This window comes from Carya illinoinensis, chromosome 14 (genome assembly GCF_018687715.1).
Source record: "Carya illinoinensis cultivar Pawnee chromosome 14, C.illinoinensisPawnee_v1, whole genome shotgun sequence".
Classification (NCBI taxonomy): Eukaryota; Viridiplantae; Streptophyta; class Magnoliopsida; order Fagales; family Juglandaceae; genus Carya; species Carya illinoinensis.
In genome coordinates this window covers 29,327,268-29,347,310 of record NC_056765.1, presented here as the reverse complement: position 1 = coordinate 29,347,310, position 20,043 = coordinate 29,327,268, and the positions used below count along the sequence as shown (strand labels likewise).

The following is a 20,043-nucleotide window of genomic DNA, read 5'->3' as shown; positions in this document are numbered from 1 at the left end:
GGGTTAAGAGTAAAGTTTTAGAATCCGTTCCGGTTAGTGTTTCGATTGAGGCACTATAACAAAATATTTCAGTACTAATATATTTTGGTGTATCGTTTTGAGATAGACATTAAATAAATAAATTATATATATATATATATATATATATATATAAACTATATTTCAAAATAACATCTTACAAATATACATGGTTAGAAACTCAAAAATACAAAATACAAAATTAAATAGAATTAAATAAAATGTAGAGTGTGCACATTTAATAGACATATTTAATAAGAGATATTTTAATATTATGTTAATGTTATATACAACAAAATGCCAAAATTTTGCATGTAAATAATGTAATAGAATGTCAAATGTTTGCGGAAAAGAAAAAATGAAAAAAAAAAAAAAAAGCAGAGGCATGATTGCTTCTTATAGGCTAATAGGCTTTTAGCCTTTTAGGGGTATTTTGAAAGATTTTGCATTGTAATCATGTAAGAGTGGAGAAAATAGGAGTAGTTGGACTATACAAATAATTTCTTCCTATTGTTGAGTTGATTTACACAAAAATCATTTATTTAACTTTATTTATCCATTCTTTTTAATTTTGGACTAAATCTTCGTTCTAGCTGGAATGAATCGAAACCGGCCAGAATGTGATTCAGTATAGAATAATAACTTATCTCATGCCAGTCACTATTCCAGTACAAAAAATTCCGACCATTCCGATTGAAATGGGATTCAAAACATTGGTTAAGAGTTTAGAATAAATGTTTAAAAAACCATTGGTTACATTATACTGGAATATTCTGTTAAAGTAATAAAATTAATTGAGTAATACTACTTATTAGCCATTCTCTCATCATCTCATGATGTGACATTAGATGATTGGAAGCTATTTATTATGTTCTACTTTATCCCATTATCCCACGTATCGTTTTAATTTTTATGTAATAATTAGAATTTTGCTAATTTTTGTAATTTTATATTTTTATAATTATTTGAGTCTGGCTTGTGATCTTTAGAACTTGAATTTGAATTTGAACAATAAATTTAATTCTCAGTTTTTTCTTTATTTTGCATCTTTTCTCAATCTCAATTAATTAACTGGCCATTAAAATAATTATAATTCTATTCGATATCAAACAAAGTGTAGATAGCCATAAATTAAGGTTTGTTTCTAGAAATATCAATTTTTGCAGCTCTGAAAATCACCAGAAAAAAATTTTTCCGTCCATTTGTTTTCGCCACAAGGGTACAATAATAAGAAGTCTCAAAATGCTCTTTTATTTCAATTTTGTATGCAAGTGATCATGATATTTGCGGTGATGTATTTCTCTACAAATAGTCTCAAATTTTGTCGCAAAATGGTTAAAAGGTTTTTCCCTAATTTGTGAATGATATATGTGTGCGCGTGTTAATAATTTGATCCTGAAAAGATTCGGTTTTTAGACTTTCCCCATCCCTAATTAATTAAGTAGTTGAGAAAGACGAAGCACTACTGTCCATCACTATTAAAAATGGAGGAGATTCATCAACTAGCTAGGCCACTGATTAGGTAATTTGGAAAAGTTGTAATGATTAAGTAATGATGAGATGAAAATGTTAAAAATTTAAAATTGTAAAGTGTTTGTATTTGAATGTTGTTTAGACTTTGAGATGAGATGGATTCAAACAATGCATCAGTGAAACCTAACGGGACTTTAATCTTATTTCTAATTAGTCATTGCATGTCAAACTAGCGACAGTACCCATGCTCTACTTGTTTTGGGGTCATGGCTTGGGCAATTAAAGGTCTTGCATGATCATCATGAGGTGTCTACAAATAAATAATGAAATAGTATAAACGAAAGCATAGCAGATCGACTGCATCAACAAATGATAATGAAAGAAATAGTGAGAGAACTAGCTGGGAGAAGATCATAAGATGAATGATATGATTAACAATATCTACTGAAATAAGTTCCAAAGTCTTTAGTACTAGTACCCTAAAACGAGAACAATAAAAGAGTAAAGTTCATACCCTTAATTAATTATATGTACAGTCACTTTTACATATTCCTTACGCACTTTACTGATATAATTGATTGCATTAATTATTTTTTAATATACAGCCAATGACATCACTATAATGCACAAAAGAGTATACAAAAATGACTGTAAATAAAATTTTTGTTATACCAGACATTACTAATTTGCCTGAAACCCATAAATAGATAATATGCTGCCATGTGACATAGGGCCTCTCTGTCCCAAGACAGAGCCTTGGAAAAAAAAAAATACCTTGCCCTACCAGTCTGTAGATCACAATACATTAACCTAATTCCACGACAGTTCAATAGGAGCACTCGGCCAAATTCCACTAGCTCCAAAATGCCTGCAAGTCTACTGAAAAAACAGCTTCTATGTGATTGTACATGATCAATATCGTACTCTTTGACCCATTGATCTTTCCTTTCATATTCCTTCAATACCTAAATATTGATTTGCGGCCAGGACTTCGAGCTATCAACGACAACAATAGCCAAATTTCCATTTAGAACAAGCAAACAACTCGGCCCCCTAAATTTAGGTGGATAAATCAAACCAAATTCTTCCTTGGAAATATCAAACGAAACAATCTTAGAGACTACTCGAAGATGATGATCCTGTTCATCTTCATCACTAGGGTTAGCAAGCCAATGAAGATTCCCAAATTCAAATATAGGAAATCCAAATAAACGACAATGAGGGTCTTTGGGAATGGCTCTCCATGAGTTCGTGCCAAGTGTGAATACTTCACCAGGAAAAGCAGTATTGTTGGATTCATTATCAAACACTCGAACGATCTTGAATGTGTTTGTTGAACAATCAAAGCCTAACCCGTAGTATGTCATCCCATTTTGTGTAGGACAAAACCACGATGCTTTCGTTTGTTAAGGATAACAATGTCATTCAAATTCAAACGTGTGATGAAGAGGATAAGTTAGATTAATTAGAGCAAGTTGTTACAACATCTCCTAGTCTGGTCCTCTTGTTATTATCTGTTTTTGAATTGTATAGATAAGATTTTGTAATCATTTCTGTTTTCATGTAACCGTAATTTGTTATTATGTAACTCTATATATATTGATCAATACAACAGCAGTATCATCAAGTTGTATTCTCATATTTGCCTATCTCTTTATTCTTATATGGTATCAAGAGCCTTTCTTGGGTACACACCTTTCTCGATTCAACCATGTCTTCCGCAAATAATATTTCTGCTACCACTCCATTCACTGCATAGAATTTAGCCCCTCTTCTTTCCATCAAACTGGATCACACCAATTATCTCCTCTAGGTATCTCAATTAACACCTATTCTCCGCAGCCTTGACTTGTTTGGTATTATTGATGGCTCGGAATCCTGTCCTTCCAAGTATTTAATCGACTCTGAGGGCAAGGAAACCACTAATATTGATCCAGCTTTTGCTCTCTGGCAAAGGAAGGACCAATATCTTCTCAGTTGGTTAAATGCAACCTTATCCGAGACAATCTTGTCCTCTGTCTATTGTTTCTCTACTTCTAAACAGGTCCGGAGTCAGCTTGCCTCACGTTTTGCTTCTCAATCAAAATCACGAGTAGCTCATCTCAAAAGGCAACTACAATCCCTGCGCCAAGGTTCCAAAACCTGTAGTGATTTTCTTCAGACTGCTAAAACATTATCTGATCAATTGGCTATTGTTGGAAAGCCTATTGATGATGGTGATCTCATATCCTATTTGATCAGTGGTTTAAACCCCTCATTTCATGCATTTGTTACTTCCTATTCGTTTGCAACACGACAAACATCACTTTCATTTGATGAATTTCAGACAGAACTGCTCAACTATGAACTCATGGTACAGAGTCATAATTCCACTACAGAATCAGGAGGGTTGGCTTTGTTCTCTCAACAGAAGAGATACAATCCCAACTCTCACAAGAAGCAGTTCTATAAAGGTCCCTTTAAGCCCAACCAGAATTTTCATTCCAAGAAACCTGAGACACCAAAGGACTCTCGATCTAATGCTTCTTCTGCACCAAATTCTAATCGACCTCAGTGTCAAATTTGTGGCAAACTTGGCCACTTAGCTATTGATTGCTACCATAGAATGGACTTTGCATATAAGGGTCATCATCCTCCAGCTCAACTTGCTACCATGGCTGCATCAACCAACAATCTCAGCCCTGAACATCAAACTTGGCTAGCTGATAGTGGTGTCAACAGTCACATAACTTTTGATCTGAATAACCTGCACATCAGTGAACCTTATCAAGGTGAAACTGAAGTAGCAGTAGGTAATGGCTCAGGTTTGCACATTGCTCATACTGGTTTCACCAAACTTCAAACCTCTTCCATGCCTCTTTGTTTAAAGAATATTTTACATTGCCCCACTATTGTCACTAATTTACTTTCCATTCAAAAATTTTGCCAAGATAACAACTGCTGGTTTAAACTAACTGCTGATTCATTTGTTGTGAAGGACAACCTCACGAGCCAAATTCTTTTACAAGAGCCAAGTAGAAATGGACTCTATCCCATTTCCCTTACCACCTCTTTTAATAAATCCATTCACAATAAAGTCTCTGCCTTTACTGCCCAACTTGGAGTTGCAACAGACCTATCAACTTGGCATCTGTGTTTGGGGCATCCAGTTTCTCAAGTAGTCAAAGTCTTAGAGTCTAGAAGTCATATCTTTGTAAAAGGCCATGCACACAATAGTTCCCTTTGTAAACCTTGTCAACTGGCTAAAAGCAAAAAATTAGTTTCCCTGTTTCTAGTCGAGTGTCCAAGTGTCCTCTTGAAATAATACACACTGATTTGTGGTGTTCTCCTATTCCTTCAATAAGTGGCTACTGATATTATATAATATTCATTGATTATTTGTCTCGCTTCTCTTGGCTATATCCATTACATACTAAATCAGAGGCCTTCAATTGTTTCCTTAGATTTAAAGGATTTGCTGAAAATCTCCTCAACACAAAAATCAAATGCTTACAATCTGATGCAGGTGGTGAATTCACCTCACATTAGTGTAAGGATTTTCTTCAATCCAATGGTATTCTTCATCACATGTCATGCCCTCACACTCCCCAACAAAATGGGGTTGATGAGAGGAAACATAGACATGTGACTGAAACTGGATTAGCCATGCTGGCCCATGCTCACCTTCCTCTCAACTATTGGGTAGAAGCTTTCAATATAGCCATTTTTCTCATTAATAGACTCCCAACTACTATCCTAAATCACATGACTCCATTTCAAATCTTACTAAATAAAACTCTAGACTACTCCTTCATCAAAATCTTTGGCTGCACCTGTTACCCACTACTCAGACCATACAATTCTCACAAACTCCTCTATCGATCCAAAAAATGCATTTTCCTAGGATATAGTTCCAATCACAAGGGATACAGGTGTCTTGATCCTTCCACCAATCGAGTTTATCTCAATCGACATGTTGTTTTTGATGAGACACAATTTCCAGCACACTCCTTAGAATCATCTTCTACTCAGCCTCAAGAAAAGAATCATGGCTCGATGCAGGAACCTTCTTCACACAAGTCATCATCAGTTGTTTAGGTAACTACTTTTCCTTCCTTTTCTTCTTCACCTTTACTTCCCTATACACCTCCTGCATCATCAACCCATAACTCTCAACATTTAGAAGCTGATATCTCACCCATTTCTGAACCTCACAATCCAGAATCTGCTATTTCTGGTCACAGTCCCTCTCCACCACCCATAGCAAAACCATTAAACACTCATCCCATGCTTACTCGATCCAAAACAGGTTCCTCTCAACCCAAAACCCTCCCTGACTTCCACCTCTATTACTCCACCAAATACCCGTTATGTGCACTTACCTCACAGGCCATTCCTACTGCTCTTTCCACATTTCACCAAGCTGCTAAGGATCCTGCCTGGTGTGCAGCAATGAAGGAAAAATTTCGAGCATTACAGGTTAATGGCACCTGGTCCTTATGTCCCAGACCAACTCATGGTAATGTTATTCGAAATAAATGGGTTTATAAGGTCAAACAAAAGGCTGGTGGTTCAATTGACAGATTTAAAGCTTGATTGGTAGCAAAAGGATTTCAACAGTTGGATGGTTTGGACTACGTTGAAACTTTTAGTCCTGTCATTAAACCATCTACAATCAGAATTATTTTGACACTAGCAGTTCACTTCAATTGGCCTCTAAGACAATTGGATGTCTCCAATGCTTTCTTACATGGTCAACTTGAGGAGGAAGTCTTTATGGAGCAGCCTCCTGGCTTCATTGATTCATCCTTTCCCAATCATGTATGTAGATTATATAAGTCACTTTATGGCCTAAAACAGGCACCTAGAGCCTCGTTCCATCGACTCTCTCAAACTTTACTTCAACTTGGATTTTGTGAATCACATGTTGATTACTCTCTATTTACTTATCACAAATCTGGAGTTCATATTTTTATCCTTGTATATGTCGATGATCTCATTGTTACAAGCACTCATCTGTCACTTATCATGAATCTCATTACCAACTTGAAGAAAAGTTTTGCCATGAAGGATTTAGGTCCCCTAAATTACTTTCTTGGCATTCAAGTGCTTAGAGATCAGTCTGGACTCTATCTCTCTCAATCAAAATATATTACAGATGCGCTCCACAAAGCACACATGGCAAGAGCCAAACCTTGGTCCACACCCTTAGCTGCAGGTACCAAGCTGTCCAAAAATGATGGTGATCCAATTCAAGATGTTACCACTTACAGACAAGTGGTTGGTGCTCTCCAATATTGCACTCTCACCAGACCTGAACTTGCATTTGTGGTCAACCAGCTTTGTCAGTTTATGCATGCCCCAACTTCCCTACATTGGTCTGCAGCCAAGCGTGTACTAAGATATCTAAAAGGGACACTTCATCACAGCCTTTACTTCACCAAAGGTCCTTTACAACTTCAAGTATTTAGTGACTCCGACTGGGCAGGTGATGTAATGGATCGTCGATCTACAACTGGCTATGTCTTGTTCCTTGGTCCCTATTTGATTTCCTGGAGTACCAAAAAGCAACCAGTTGTCTCTCGGTCTAGTACTGAATCCAAATATAGAGCCATGGCCTTTGCCACTGCAGAATTATCTTGGCTTTGAATGCTCCTTGCTGATTTACAAGTGTCACTCCCTGCTCCTCCTACTCTTTGGTGTGATAACATTGGAGCTTTATCACTTGCTACTAACCCAGTATTTCATACCCGAACCAAACATATTGAAGTTGATTACCATTTCGTACGTGAGAAGGTTGCTCAAAAAGATTTAATTCTTCGATATCTGTCCACCTATGTTCAGTTGGCTGACATATTCACCAAGGGTCTTACCTCTTCACGTTTCAATTTCCTTCGAGACAAGCTTTCAGTTCGTCCACTTCCTATCAGCTTGAAGGGGGATGTTAAGGATAACAATGCCATTCAAATTCAAACATGTGATGAAGAGGATAAGTCAGATTAATTAGAGCAAGTTGTTACAACAGCTCCTAGTTTGGTCATCTTGTTATTATCTGTGTTTGAATTGTATAGATAAGATTTTGTAATCATTTCTGTTTTCATGTAACCGTAATTTGTTATTATGTAACTCTATATATATATTGATCAATACAACAGCAGTATCATCAAGTTGTATTCTCATATTTGCCTATCTCTTTATTCTTATATCGTTACCATGATTACTTTTTGTGAAGCAAGACAGCCCATTACAGATGCACTGTAGATAATAGCCTTTCAAAGTTTCAAACTTTGAAAAACTAAGGAAACAACCTAAACTACAGAAACAAGCCGCTGAGAATCTCCCTTCCGGGCTAAACATTACGTTCGTTGTGTCGCCGGGATGGTGGAAAATTAAAACGTTTCGTTCTTCAGCACATGTTTGGGTTTGGTGCATATAAGCGAGGTATGGATCGTCTATGATGCTACGCCATATTAGAGAAGAGACGCACCTGAATCGGAAAAGTGACTTGATGGGTAGTCGTGAAAAGATTTCATAGAGAAGATCTAAAGGGATATAAGACGCCATGCTAGTTTGTTTATTCGCTTGCTTGCTATATATATATATATATGCCGGGTTTGCTCACGATGTTGGCTGGGCAGTGTGGCATGAAAGAAGATTAAAAAAAAAACAAAGGGTGAGGGAAGAACTTACAGGCAACGTGGGACAGATGATGTGCGGTTGGCTCTTGCTGGTTTCATAAAGTTTGGCATGCATGGATTTATACAAACGAGAGAAGTAGCTAGGGTTTTTATACGGGTTAAAGGAATTCTAAGGAGAAGAGGACTAAAGCTAGGTGTGTAACCGTCCGGTTTGATTTGGTTTTTGATAAAATTTGAGATCGAATCAGTATGAACCAGTTTTACTTTTTTAAAAACCGATTCCATATCTGTTATCCTCCTAAATTGGTTCTTCTAGTTTTACTAGTTTCAATCCTGTTTTCTAGTTTTAATATACTATACATGTGGCTTTTTATATACACACATATATAAGAAATTATACTTGCATATATATAATAGAATTGGGGTTGGATCTTATAATTTATATGAAAGATAAGATATTATATAAGTAATTGATCATTTCTTGACAAAATAATTATATATGATTTATGACAAACAAAACTGTAAAAGATAGTTGAATGCAACTATATATTAGTGGTTTCTTAATAGGAATTTATCTATTTAACAAATTCGGACGAAATATTAAATCCCTAATATATAATAACAATTATTAGCATATATTTATAGGAATGATCATAAGTTAAAGAAGTAGTAATTCTTGTTAAATATAAAAATGAATTTACTATTGTGATAGTTAATCGAGTTCAAATGAACACACTACAATAATAGTATAATTTTATCCTCCGAAGACATATTGTCGCCGCAAAAATCTTATATTTTGCTGTAAATATATATTTTTCCGCTGTAAATATATATTTTTCCGTGAAAATTAGTTGTCCCAGATAGACTCGTCACAATAACTAGCCATAAAAAGCTTTTACTACAGCAAGTTTGTTGTCCAAGTTGCAAAAGTTAACTTCTGTTCAAAAATTAAATGTGTAATGGAAAAACAAATTAAAGTACTTAACAAACCGACCTTAAACGTTTTCAAAATTGATTAGCCCAACCTTATTCATACCCCCACACCCTTTTGACTCATGATCCTAAAAAGTTTCAATAATTTTAACAAGAAAAGTGTTACAGACATAAAAGTATAAAAGTAAACTCATAAACTGACGTAGCCTCATGTAATCTAGTGTTAGATTTACTCTACAATAAAAATAACTTTATAATTTAACGTATCGCATCAAACTACGTCAATTTATAAATTTATTTTTATATAATAAATCATTTTATGTCTAAAATATTTATCTTTCAACATGAACTGCCTTGAGATTAGGGGTATGAGGAAATTAAAGAGCTAGCCAGCCTGCATCCATCCAAAAACTGCTGTGTGGCCTTGGTTCCCACAGGAGAGGTGTGGTTGTCAACCCTTTTATCACTTTATCTTTCACATTGCTTTCTCAACCTCAAATCGACAATTCCCAGAGTACTACTTGGTAACAACGTTAACATGTTTTTGATAGTTCTCCTGCTACTTTCTGTGCTTATCACATGATTGCCCCTCTAATTTGTAGTGTTGCTAATTTCTGCATTTCCTTTGGAGAATGTTACCACCATAAAAATATTTTATAAAATTAATAAATTCATAAATTGATATAGTTTTATATAATATGTTAAATTTATTTTACAATAAAAATAATTTTATAATTTGACATAATGCATCAAGTTGATTAAGTCAGTTTCTAGATTTACTTTTATAAAATTTCTTTATAAAAAAAGTATTTTTCTTTCTTTTTAAATTATAATAAATATAAATAAATATATTAATAACCAATTATATTAGTAGAGTGTATAAAAAAATACGTAAAAGTGACTTAGATATTAGATATAGGATTTTTGTATAAATAATTGGATGGAAAATGGAAATACCATGCAGACTCAGACGGTCTTCACTCGTGGGATCATATACAGCCGCAAGATGCCCACTGAAGGGCTCTTATCTGCCACGCATGTATCATATAAGCATGAAAATGTTGATTGCCTCTCCCTTGCTCTTTGTAAAAACAAAATTGTAAGGCTAAGTGTATTCCTTTCCACCCTTTCAGCTTCTCTGCCGAAGTTGAGAGAGAGAGAGAGAGAGAGAGAGAGAGAGAGAGAGAGAGAGCAGGCATTAGAATTTTTGTAAAAGTCCAGCAAGTTCCACTTCCAGGTAATACGACCAGTTCTTCTGCAAAATTTACTCTTCTGACTTCTGGAATCTGGCCATAGTACACATCCCATACGTTATGCTTATGCGTATGTTTCCCGTCTAGTGTTTTCGTGTGTATATGTACTATGGTTTCAGTTTCAGAGTGTTTTTGTGCTCAGCTTAGTACCTGGGATTCTCTTTATTTGTGTGTGTCTGTCACTCTGTCCGTCTGATTTGGTATGATTCTTCTGACAAGAAAGTATATGTCTAAATGGAAGGATAACAAAGATGATAAAAGGGGGGAATATGCATATGATATATTGCCAAAAAAAAAAAAAAGTTTTTGGGGAAATTGGACTTTTGTAATTTCATCAGTATTTTGCTCGAAAAATAAAACAGTTTTTACTATTTTGAGAAGGTAAGAGCTGACTAATGGCTTGTGAAATTTCGAAACTGTACTGATCCTGGAGTTACAGCTTTATCTATTTATTTATCATTAGTGATAATCTTGAAGGGGAATTTATTGTGGATTTCAGTTCAAAGGCTGTGGAAGTAAACAAAGAGCTTTCAATGGGACATGCCTTTGTTTAATTGCTTGTTCTTATAATAGCATTATTTTACAACAAAGGTCATGTCTTATCCAAAATCTATAAACTTATCTTTCATTAAAATTCTGATTTTCCACTTTTTATTTTTCCCTTGCATCATTAAGATTTGGATGTTGGAGGTAGAGGTAGTCAGATTAATATTTTTAGATGTACTGCCTAAATTTTATGACCCACAACGAAAAAGAGATAGAAATATGAAGTGAGTCATATAATATTGTTATTCATGTACGTGAGTCGCCTGAGAGCAATATTAAATGTTCAAAACATATTAGAGGACACATTACATGTGTCTATCTTTTTCTCACTCTAGGTCATAGGTTTGGATAAAAATTCCAGGAGATCTTCTACTTGATCTAAGGTAAATCTTATATTAAATTTGTAATATTATGACAAAGTGGCCCCTCTTCCCTTGAATTGGATAAAAACTTTTTCAAGGGGGAAGGAAATTTGGCTTGTAAATACCGGTGATGACTCCTGAGTAATTCTATAATATTTGGAAGTAGTCTCTTTTTAATTCTCCCAATAAGGGTTTAAATTCAACTACTTTAATTAGTAAGATCAGGTAATTATGAGGCCCAGATAATATTACTGAACCTCTTGTTGCTTTGATATAACACAATGTGTGCTAGGGATTTTACTAAATAATTTTGCCTTTTGCCACCACCTAATAGGCTCTACTAGATCAGTTTTGTAAGGATTTTTTAAAGAAAATTGTAATACCTACAATATTTCCCATAAGGTAATATTACAAAAACTTTTGTGTCTGTATATGTATACTTGTGTTCTTTTTGGTACCACTCATGGTCTCGTTTCACTTAAAAGAAATAGAGGGTCTACAGAAGAAGCCAGAAAATAATTTTCATTATCTTTCATCATATTTTAAGTCCAGAGCGTAGAACTACATATTTTTATGGAAATACTGTATTTTTGGAGTTTTATCGATTATCAACAATCAGATGTCTAGTTCTCCAAAGTTCTTACAAAGAAAGCTAAACTTCAAGACTTTGAAATTTGTAATCTTTTACCCAATGTTATATTAAAAAGCAATAAGCAAAATGGCAGGGAGCTGTCCATTTCTTTGACTATATGGGGCACTAAAAGTAAGTTCTCCTGATGCTTATGGAAGAGTAAGCAACTTCGCTTCTACTTAATACTTCCACAATCTTTTCTGCAAACAGAAAAGTAATTCTTTTTGCATCAAGTTACAAAGAAGACTCTGGTCCTAAATCTAGTATTAATTTTCCCATTCATAAACCTGCTTGTATCCTGATGTTGGGAGGTTAATCCCTCCCTTTTACGGTTCTTATAGTCCCTTTTCTTCTTCTTAAATCCATATATTACTTCCTGAAACCAATTCTAATTTCATAACTTTGAATAACATAGACCATTGCATTTCTGAACATTACTTAATAACAATTAACTCAATGATGGAATAGACAAGTTTCATTTCAATTGGGTTTTACATAGCTGAGGTATTTGGGCATAAAAAGGTCCTATGCATGTAATAAATTGTATGTTTTGGGACTGTATGAAAATACATAATGGAATGCTTTATAAGAATCTTAAGATTAATTTATTTGATGGGTTTTTGCACTTGAAGTGTTTTAGTGCTGGGAGCCTCGAGAATTTGTTCGTACTCAATTCCTCATTGAAATTCCAAGGGGAAAAAGATGGACCATTTTTATGGACCAGGGAGGAACCATCTTTTTGTTCCAGGGCCAGTCAATATCCCGGAACCTGTCATTAGGGCCATGAACAGAAACAATGAAGATTACCGCTCTCCAGCTGTCCCTGCATTGACAAAAACACTGCTTGAGGATGTGAAGAAGATTTTCAAGACTACTACAGGAACACCATTTATGATCCCCACCACAGGTGATGTGTTCATTAATGTAGTTATAGAATGTATTTTTTGATGCACAGGGTTTTCATGCAAAGTTTGAATTCCATTGGTTCTTAATTAGCAGGAAGGTCTGAGTTTCTGTTTTCAGATTGGCTCTTTTTTTTTTTTTTTTTAGTGCATAGAGACGTGTCCATATGTCAAAAGAATAAAACATGTATCATTTCGACTGATTGTAGTTGGTATTTTGAGTGATATCATGTTTGAGATTACAAAAATCGTCGTCGTCATCATTATTTTTATCATTCCTAGAGGTGATACCTAACTTTTATAATAAATTTGTTTGGCTCCCTCGCATCCTAGTAATTCCAGTTTTTAGGATGGAACTTCTGGAATCAGTTTCTAGGTGCTTTTCTAAAATGCCAAATGCAAACTTGTAATTTTGTAGTAAAATTGTGTTGGTGGTACTTTCATCCTTACACGATTGATTCCATGGGTGCATTAGTATTCAATTTCATCTATTTGATTACACTGTATGTCTCATTTATATGCTACAATTTAAATAATGAATTTTTTTCATTGGTTCAGGTACTGGTGCATGGGAGAGTGCACTTACAAACACATTATCTCCAGGAGATCGCATTGTATCTTTCCTCATTGGTCAATTCAGTCTTCTCTGGATTGATCAGCAGCAGCGCCTTAACTTCAATGTTGATGTCGTAGAAAGTGAATGGGGCCAAGGTGCCAACCTTGACATTCTGGCGTCAAAACTTGCGGCAGATACTGCACACACCATAAAGGCAATTTGCATTGTTCACAATGAGACAGCAACGGGAGTTACTAATAACTTGGCTAAAGTGAGGAAAATACTTGGTAAGTGTATTATCTAATGAGTTTTTCATGGTAGAGGTTATTCGGAATGATATGATGCCTTCACATTTGAAGTTATGAACCACTTAAACCTGTTACAATGGCCAAACCATGAAAAACATCTTGCTTTGGTAAAAACTAAAAACGTCAGTCTGATATTTTAGCTTGGTATGGCATCATTGTTAATAGAAAAACCAAAAAGCGCAAGTAAAAGGTTGACTTGTAAGTTATATTTTCTTGGAACACATTTGGTGACGATTAAGTGTTTTCTGCAACTCTTTTAGCGGATAGCACTTGCGGCACTGCTCGAGAACAGAGTGAACGTACTTAGATGAATTAATCTTTTTAAGATCATTCAATCAGCTGATACTCAAACCTCTCTTTGATAGTGTCATGTTTCTCCATCTATGTGGCTGGCCACATGTTGCATGGATGATAGGATTACATTAACCAGAGCCCTTTCCTCATCATAATCTAACCATGAAGGCAGCTGCCTTTATACTTCAAATTGTTCTTCTCTCTGTTCAACCTATCAATAAAACAAAATTAGGTTGGTTTTTAATTTGGTTCATTATATGTTGTCCAAATTCTTGTCTATAAAATTGCTTGTATATCTTGATCTCTTCCCAGAATATATATACAGTTTTGAAGACTTAATTGGAATGCATCATGTTTTCTTTTATATGTTTGTATTGTGATATTTCATAAAATTCTTGGTTTTAGTTTTTACAACTTTGATTTATTAATCTGTATATACTTCTCCCTTTCAGTTGAAAATTCTGCTCCCCCCCCCCCCCCCCCCAAAAAAAAAAATTTCAATTTTCTCCTTCTGGCTCTTACGTTTTCTCTTGAACTCTCAGATGAATATAGGCATCCAGCTCTTTTCCTTGTTGATGGAGTGTCTTCCATAGCCGCTCTTGATTTCCGTATGGATGAATGGGGCATAGATGTTGCTTTAACTGGATCTCAGAAAGCTCTGTCTCTTCCCACTGGGATTGGTATTGTATGTGCAAGCCCTAAAGCTCTGGAGGCATCTAAAACTGCCAAATCAGTCAGAGTTTTCTTTGACTGGAAGGACTACTTGAAGTTCTATAATTTGGGAACATTTTGGCCGTACACCCCTTCCATCCAGCTGCTGTATGGTCTCAGAGTAGCTCTGGATCTCTTATTTGAGGAAGGGCTTGACAATGTGATTGCAAGGCATAGCCGTCTGGGCAAAGCAACAAGGTGAGGCATATTTTGCATTTTTTAATTAGGTCTATCACTACTGATCCTTTTGAGAGTCTAGCTGCCTATGTAAAGGATGAATTGATGAATTCCGAGAACAACATTGTGATGTTCATGCTCCGTATATTCTTTCTTTAAATATGAATTATTGGTTTTATTGGTGGTTCTTAACTTAAATTGCAGGCTTGCTGTGGAGGCCTGGGGCTTGAAGAACTGCACCCAAAAGGAGGAGTGGGTCAGTGACACAGTAACTGCAGTTGTAGTTCCTCCCTATATTGATAGTTCTGAAATCGTTAGAAGGGCATGGAAAAGATACAATTTAAGCTTAGGTCTGGGTCTGAATAAAGTAGCTGGGAAGGTTTTCAGAATAGGGCACCTTGGAAATTTGAATGAGGTGTGTTAATTTTCAAATATCCTTAATGTCTTTTATAACTGGATCGCATATTAGTCTGGCATGTCCCTAATCGTAGTTTCTTTCTGCCTTCAAATATTTCTTTCTTGGTAAAATTCCATCCTAAATAGTTAAAAATTACAGTTCGTAAGACATTTTCTGCTCATGAATGGCCCTGGTCCTTCTTTATCTGGTAATCTTTTTTCATTATTTTCAGTTACAATTATTGGGTTGTCTTGCTGGAGTGGAGATGATACTCAAGGATGTGGGCTATCCGGTTAAGCTAGGAAGTGGAGTTGCTGCTGCTTGTGCATACTTGCAGAACAACATCCCACTCATCCCTTCCAGGATCTGAGTCACCTTTATGTAATTACGTTTTCTTACGTGGCTTCCTCGTAAAAAAATGTATAATGTCTTCTACTTGCATTCTCGAGGCTCACCAAATTCCCTACTTAATATACAATGCTTCTGGCATTGTTTCTGTATTTGGACACATCTTTTAAGTCCAATTGCCTGTTCTATTGGCACTATTACTATGTTGAGAACATTATGTTCAGTTTGACCTCACTTGGATAAAAGAATGATGCCTGTATAAAACCTGCTAAAAGATTAATAAACATGTCTTTCTAGGATATTAAGACAAACTAAATACCTTAAGCCAAGTCTATTAAGTATGAATAATATTAAGATTTTTTTTTTTTGGGTGCTTAAACTAGCTCTTCTGTTCACTAACTCATATGGCTTCAAAAGTTGGATGATCGTTAGTAAGAAATCACTCAATGCCAGTACTATGATCTCCATGCAGAAAATCTAATCATCACCATGTGTTAGTGGATTTGGATCCTCTAGAGACCCGAACTCTCTCTCTCTCTCTCTCTCCCATTCTGGGCACTAGAGTTTGGGTAGGAACTCTAGGGGATCTTAATCCTATATTAGTACCTCTGTTTTTGTTTTTTCTCACCAACCTTGTTCTTCCTGTGTTTCCTACCTAGCATCCTTGCATATTTTAGCATGCTTGTTTCACCTGATCCTTCAATTTGACCCATATCTTTCAGCACTTCTGTTTCCTTTAACATCACCATCAGTTTCTTTTACTTGTATTTTTTTTTTTTTTAATCTTTAGGTAGTTTTTCTGCTTTAATATTTCGTCTCCAGCATCCTCGAATCACTCAGCATGTCTGTATCTTTCCATGTGTCTATATCTCAATATTTTCATCCCTTCTGCTACATTCGCATCTCACATCACATTGCTGTTTCTGTCATTTAGTTCTTATCACTTGGGACCTCTATTTTTTCTGTCACCATATATTTTGTAAATTCAATTTCATTTCCTCCACCCATTTCATCATCACCCACCTTTTCATATATAGCACATTTAACAAGAGAGAAGAAAAAAGACAAAAAAAATAAAAATAAAAGGGAAAAAAAAGAAACACACAACAGTGCTGGTTGTGCTCTTAAGCAGGACCAGTTCAATTTTTCGTTAAAATTACAACTTTCTCTGGATTCAACAAGAAAAACGGAAAGGCAAAATGGCTGTATTCTTGCACATTCATTTCAAGGAAACTCCAATTATTTTCAGCAGAAGAAAGAAAGAAAAAATTCCTCTTAATCATTTAAGTGTTTTGGTTAACACTGATGGAAATTTTTTTGGTCTAATAATCAGTCGACCACCGAATCTTTGGGCATGTCTCTAATATCCCACGTTCTAGTTTGGCATCCTAAGATGAGCATCATCTCAATCTTATCATATCAATATTCACAAAACATATCCAATATTGATTAATTTAACTTTTGCTTTTGCAGCATGTTGCCTCATTTTATTTATTTTTTATTTTTGGTTTCTTTTCCTTAAAAAAATAGTTTGGATAAGGTTTTATGCTTGCCGGAACATCCTATATTAGTCAGAAACTCGTGTCCTACTAAAACCGTCCCCAAATACCTGGACTTTGGTCTAACAAACCGCGTGCAGTCCCTCTGTTTTAAAACTATACGCACTCCTTTATAACCTTCCAATTATCTTCCACCTCTCTTCTATAACCCAAAATTCAATGAGTTCCAATCAAGAAGATCATTTTGATCGTCTTCCAGATTCAATTCTCCTCCTCATCTTCAATAAACTCCTTGAAGCTGAGACTTTAATAAGATGCCTCTCAGTCTCTAAGCGTTTTGCTTATCTTATTCCTCAAGTTGATGCCATTTTTCTTCCCCTCCCTCTCCATGTGCCTAATCCAAAACTAAGGCAAGTCTTACCCATAAAAGTTCTCAAGATCTTTGTACACAAGTTGATCATAAAACCCATTCAATTCCTTCATCAAATCATTTCTGCCGGGCACGCCTCAAACTTCAAGTCTGACCATTTCTTGTACTATTCCCCTAATGAAGTTCTGAAAAACTTCAATGGAGTAAAAACTCTGCATTTAAAGCTACCTTATATTGACTGTGAGATGGGATTCAACAGTGGTGATTCGTTGCTCAAGTGGAAAGCTGAATTTGGTGAAGAGCTCAAGAGTTGCATAATCCTAGGCGCAACCTCCTTCCAAAAGGGAACTTTTTCATCAAGTACCAATGGAAAAGAACGTGAAGAAGAAGGAGAAGAAGAATTTCTGCATCCATATTTAGCTGGAGAAGAGCTGAAATCCCGAATCATGTGGACGATATCTTGCTTAGTATCTGCGTCCGTGAGGCATTGCTTCCTGAAACAGATCGTTGCAGAGTGTCCTGCACTTCAAAGAGTAGTTATCACAGATACAAGAAAGCAAGGGAAGCTTTGCATGGTGGAAGACCAGATAGTTGAGCTGAGGAATACTCTGAAGGGAACATTACTAGAGTCGTCCTTGGAGAGAATTCCAATACCAAAATTGCGCATGAAGCTGTGGTACAAGCAGGTAATGGAGTTGCCGGCATCCGGGTTTGCCATGAAAGGAGTTACAGTTATGCTCATCAAGCCTTCTGGTAAGGTGACAAAGGGAAAAAGTGATGGGGATTTGTTGGTGGGTGGTTTGGATGGAGAGGATGAAGAGAAGGCAGTTTTTGGAGAAGCTGTGAGAGAGATGGTGAAGAGGAAGCCAACGTTTGTGATGGAAATGAGCTCCTTCTGAGTATTCAAGTTGCATATTTCTTTGTTTTTGTAGATATGGTGAATAGAAGTTTTTAACTGTTTGCTTTGATTGTTGGGATTAGAGTGAAGACCAATGCATGTAAGTTTTAGGGAACAAAAATTACTACCAACTACTTGTCCCAAAAAGCCCTTTGGTTAAACAGATAAGATGAAATGAAATGAAATGTTTTAAATAGTAATAAATAAAATATTGTTATAATATAATTTTTTAATATTAATTTTGTGTTAAGATTTGAAAAAATTAAATTATTTATTATATTTTATATAGAAATTTGAAAAGGTTGTAATTATGAGTTGAGATGAGATGAGATTTTTAATTTTGCGTAACCAATCCAATAAGAAAATGAATTTCCTTCGCATTTTTCAGTAGCATTCAGTGAGTCCCAGCTGAATGGAAGAGAGATAGATACATGAGATAAGTCACGTAACATTTATTGATCATTTCTAATTGTTTGCGTTTATTTTATAAATAAAAAAAAAAAAAAATTGTAACAAGGGACTGCAAGATCACAAGCATCCAAAAGTAGTAAATACAATGCTAGAGAAAAAAAAAAAAAAACAAACAAACAAAATGACAATAAAGATATCTACAAATCAAGAAAACTTAGTAATACCAGAATACAAAATGACATCAAAACTAAAAGAGTGTATAAAAAGAGTATAATGGAACTACAACTGTCTACAAATCAAGGAAAAATGAAAGGATTATGACAAGGAAGAGATATGGTGGGTATCTCTTTTGTTATGGAATCTTCAAGTCGGCAAAACATACATACAATGGGCAAACATGGTCAGTTGAAAGGAGTTTGGCAAAGAGGCATGCCAATTGCCACGCACCAGCTTACTGCTTTTACATGGTCTTGTAAGTTAACTCTCTTCTAAAGTTAACCCAATCAGATTTAGATTGTGCCAAGAGACCAAAAGGCTTTTAGAGCTTTTACAAGGAAAATTTCTCTTGGAGTTTTCAGCAAATCACACAAAACACAACAATGAAAGATCCATGTGATGTGAGACAACTTCAGCCAGTGGAAGTTCCAATAGAAGAAACCAAATTTGAAAATTGTCAGAGATTTTGTCTACTACTAAGGTATCGACATGTGTCAAGTAATGGATTTATATTACAAAAGTTTTGCAACAAAACTTTGGCAAGTAGGGATTCTTGCTTCACAAAAGTTTTGTTCAAAGGGATGGTTGCAAATGTTTTGTAATGTAAGTGTAAGTTCTCTTCAAACGGTGGAATTGATTTATTTTTCATAGACTATTACTCCGGAGAGGTTTTACTTTTAAAGAGTTCTTTAAATAATTTTCTTTTGTTATAAAAAATTCTTTCATCTCATTTTATATTATCTCATCATTATAATTTTTTTAAATTCTTATATAAAATATAATAAACAAATAATTTTTTTCAAATCTCAATACAAAACTAATATTAAAAAATTATATTATAATAATATTTTATTTATTACTATTCAAAACATCTCATCTCATCTCATCTAAATTACGTAACCAAATAGTTGGCTTAATGCATATGGGTTGTTTTGAAATTTATATTGAGTTAATTTTGGCATAGATTGAAATTGGACAAAAAAAAAATTGTGGCATGCACCTATTCACCACCTCTAGAGTTATTTAAGGTCAATCTTGTAATCTCAATTTAAATATTTAGGTTTTTTTTTTTTTTTCTTTTTTTAAATCAACCCATATCATATTAATAGTGTGAAATGTATTT

At 35.0% G+C, this 20,043-nt stretch overlaps 2 protein-coding genes across 4 annotated transcripts; both read left to right on the top strand.

Moving 5' to 3' along the window:
* The first annotated feature begins 10,101 nt into the window (after positions 1 to 10,101).
* Positions 10,102 to 15,749, top strand: LOC122294708 (serine--glyoxylate aminotransferase). 3 transcript variants are annotated; one of them, XM_043103631.1, is made up of 7 exons: positions 10,105 to 10,190; positions 10,223 to 10,278; positions 12,474 to 12,740; positions 13,294 to 13,578; positions 14,436 to 14,802; positions 14,986 to 15,196; positions 15,411 to 15,749. In XM_043103631.1, exons 3-7 carry the CDS (start codon positions 12,536 to 12,538, stop codon positions 15,546 to 15,548), a joined length of 1,206 nt encoding a protein of 401 aa, XP_042959565.1. In that variant the 5' UTR covers positions 10,105 to 10,190; positions 10,223 to 10,278; positions 12,474 to 12,535; the 3' UTR covers positions 15,549 to 15,749. The 3 variants fall into 3 exon arrangements, with proteins under 3 accessions (XP_042959564.1, XP_042959563.1, XP_042959565.1); XM_043103630.1 differs by having other exon boundaries at positions 10,102 to 10,278; XM_043103629.1 differs by having other exon boundaries at positions 10,103 to 10,278; positions 12,466 to 12,740.
* Positions 15,750 to 17,144: 1,395 nt separating this feature from the next.
* Positions 17,145 to 18,424, top strand: LOC122294709 (F-box protein At4g18380-like). Its single transcript, XM_043103632.1, has one exon. The coding sequence runs from the start codon at positions 17,245 to 17,247 to the stop codon at positions 18,292 to 18,294; it is 1,050 nt and encodes a 349-aa protein (XP_042959566.1). The 5' UTR covers positions 17,145 to 17,244; the 3' UTR covers positions 18,295 to 18,424.
* The last annotated feature ends 1,619 nt before the right edge of the window (positions 18,425 to 20,043 follow it).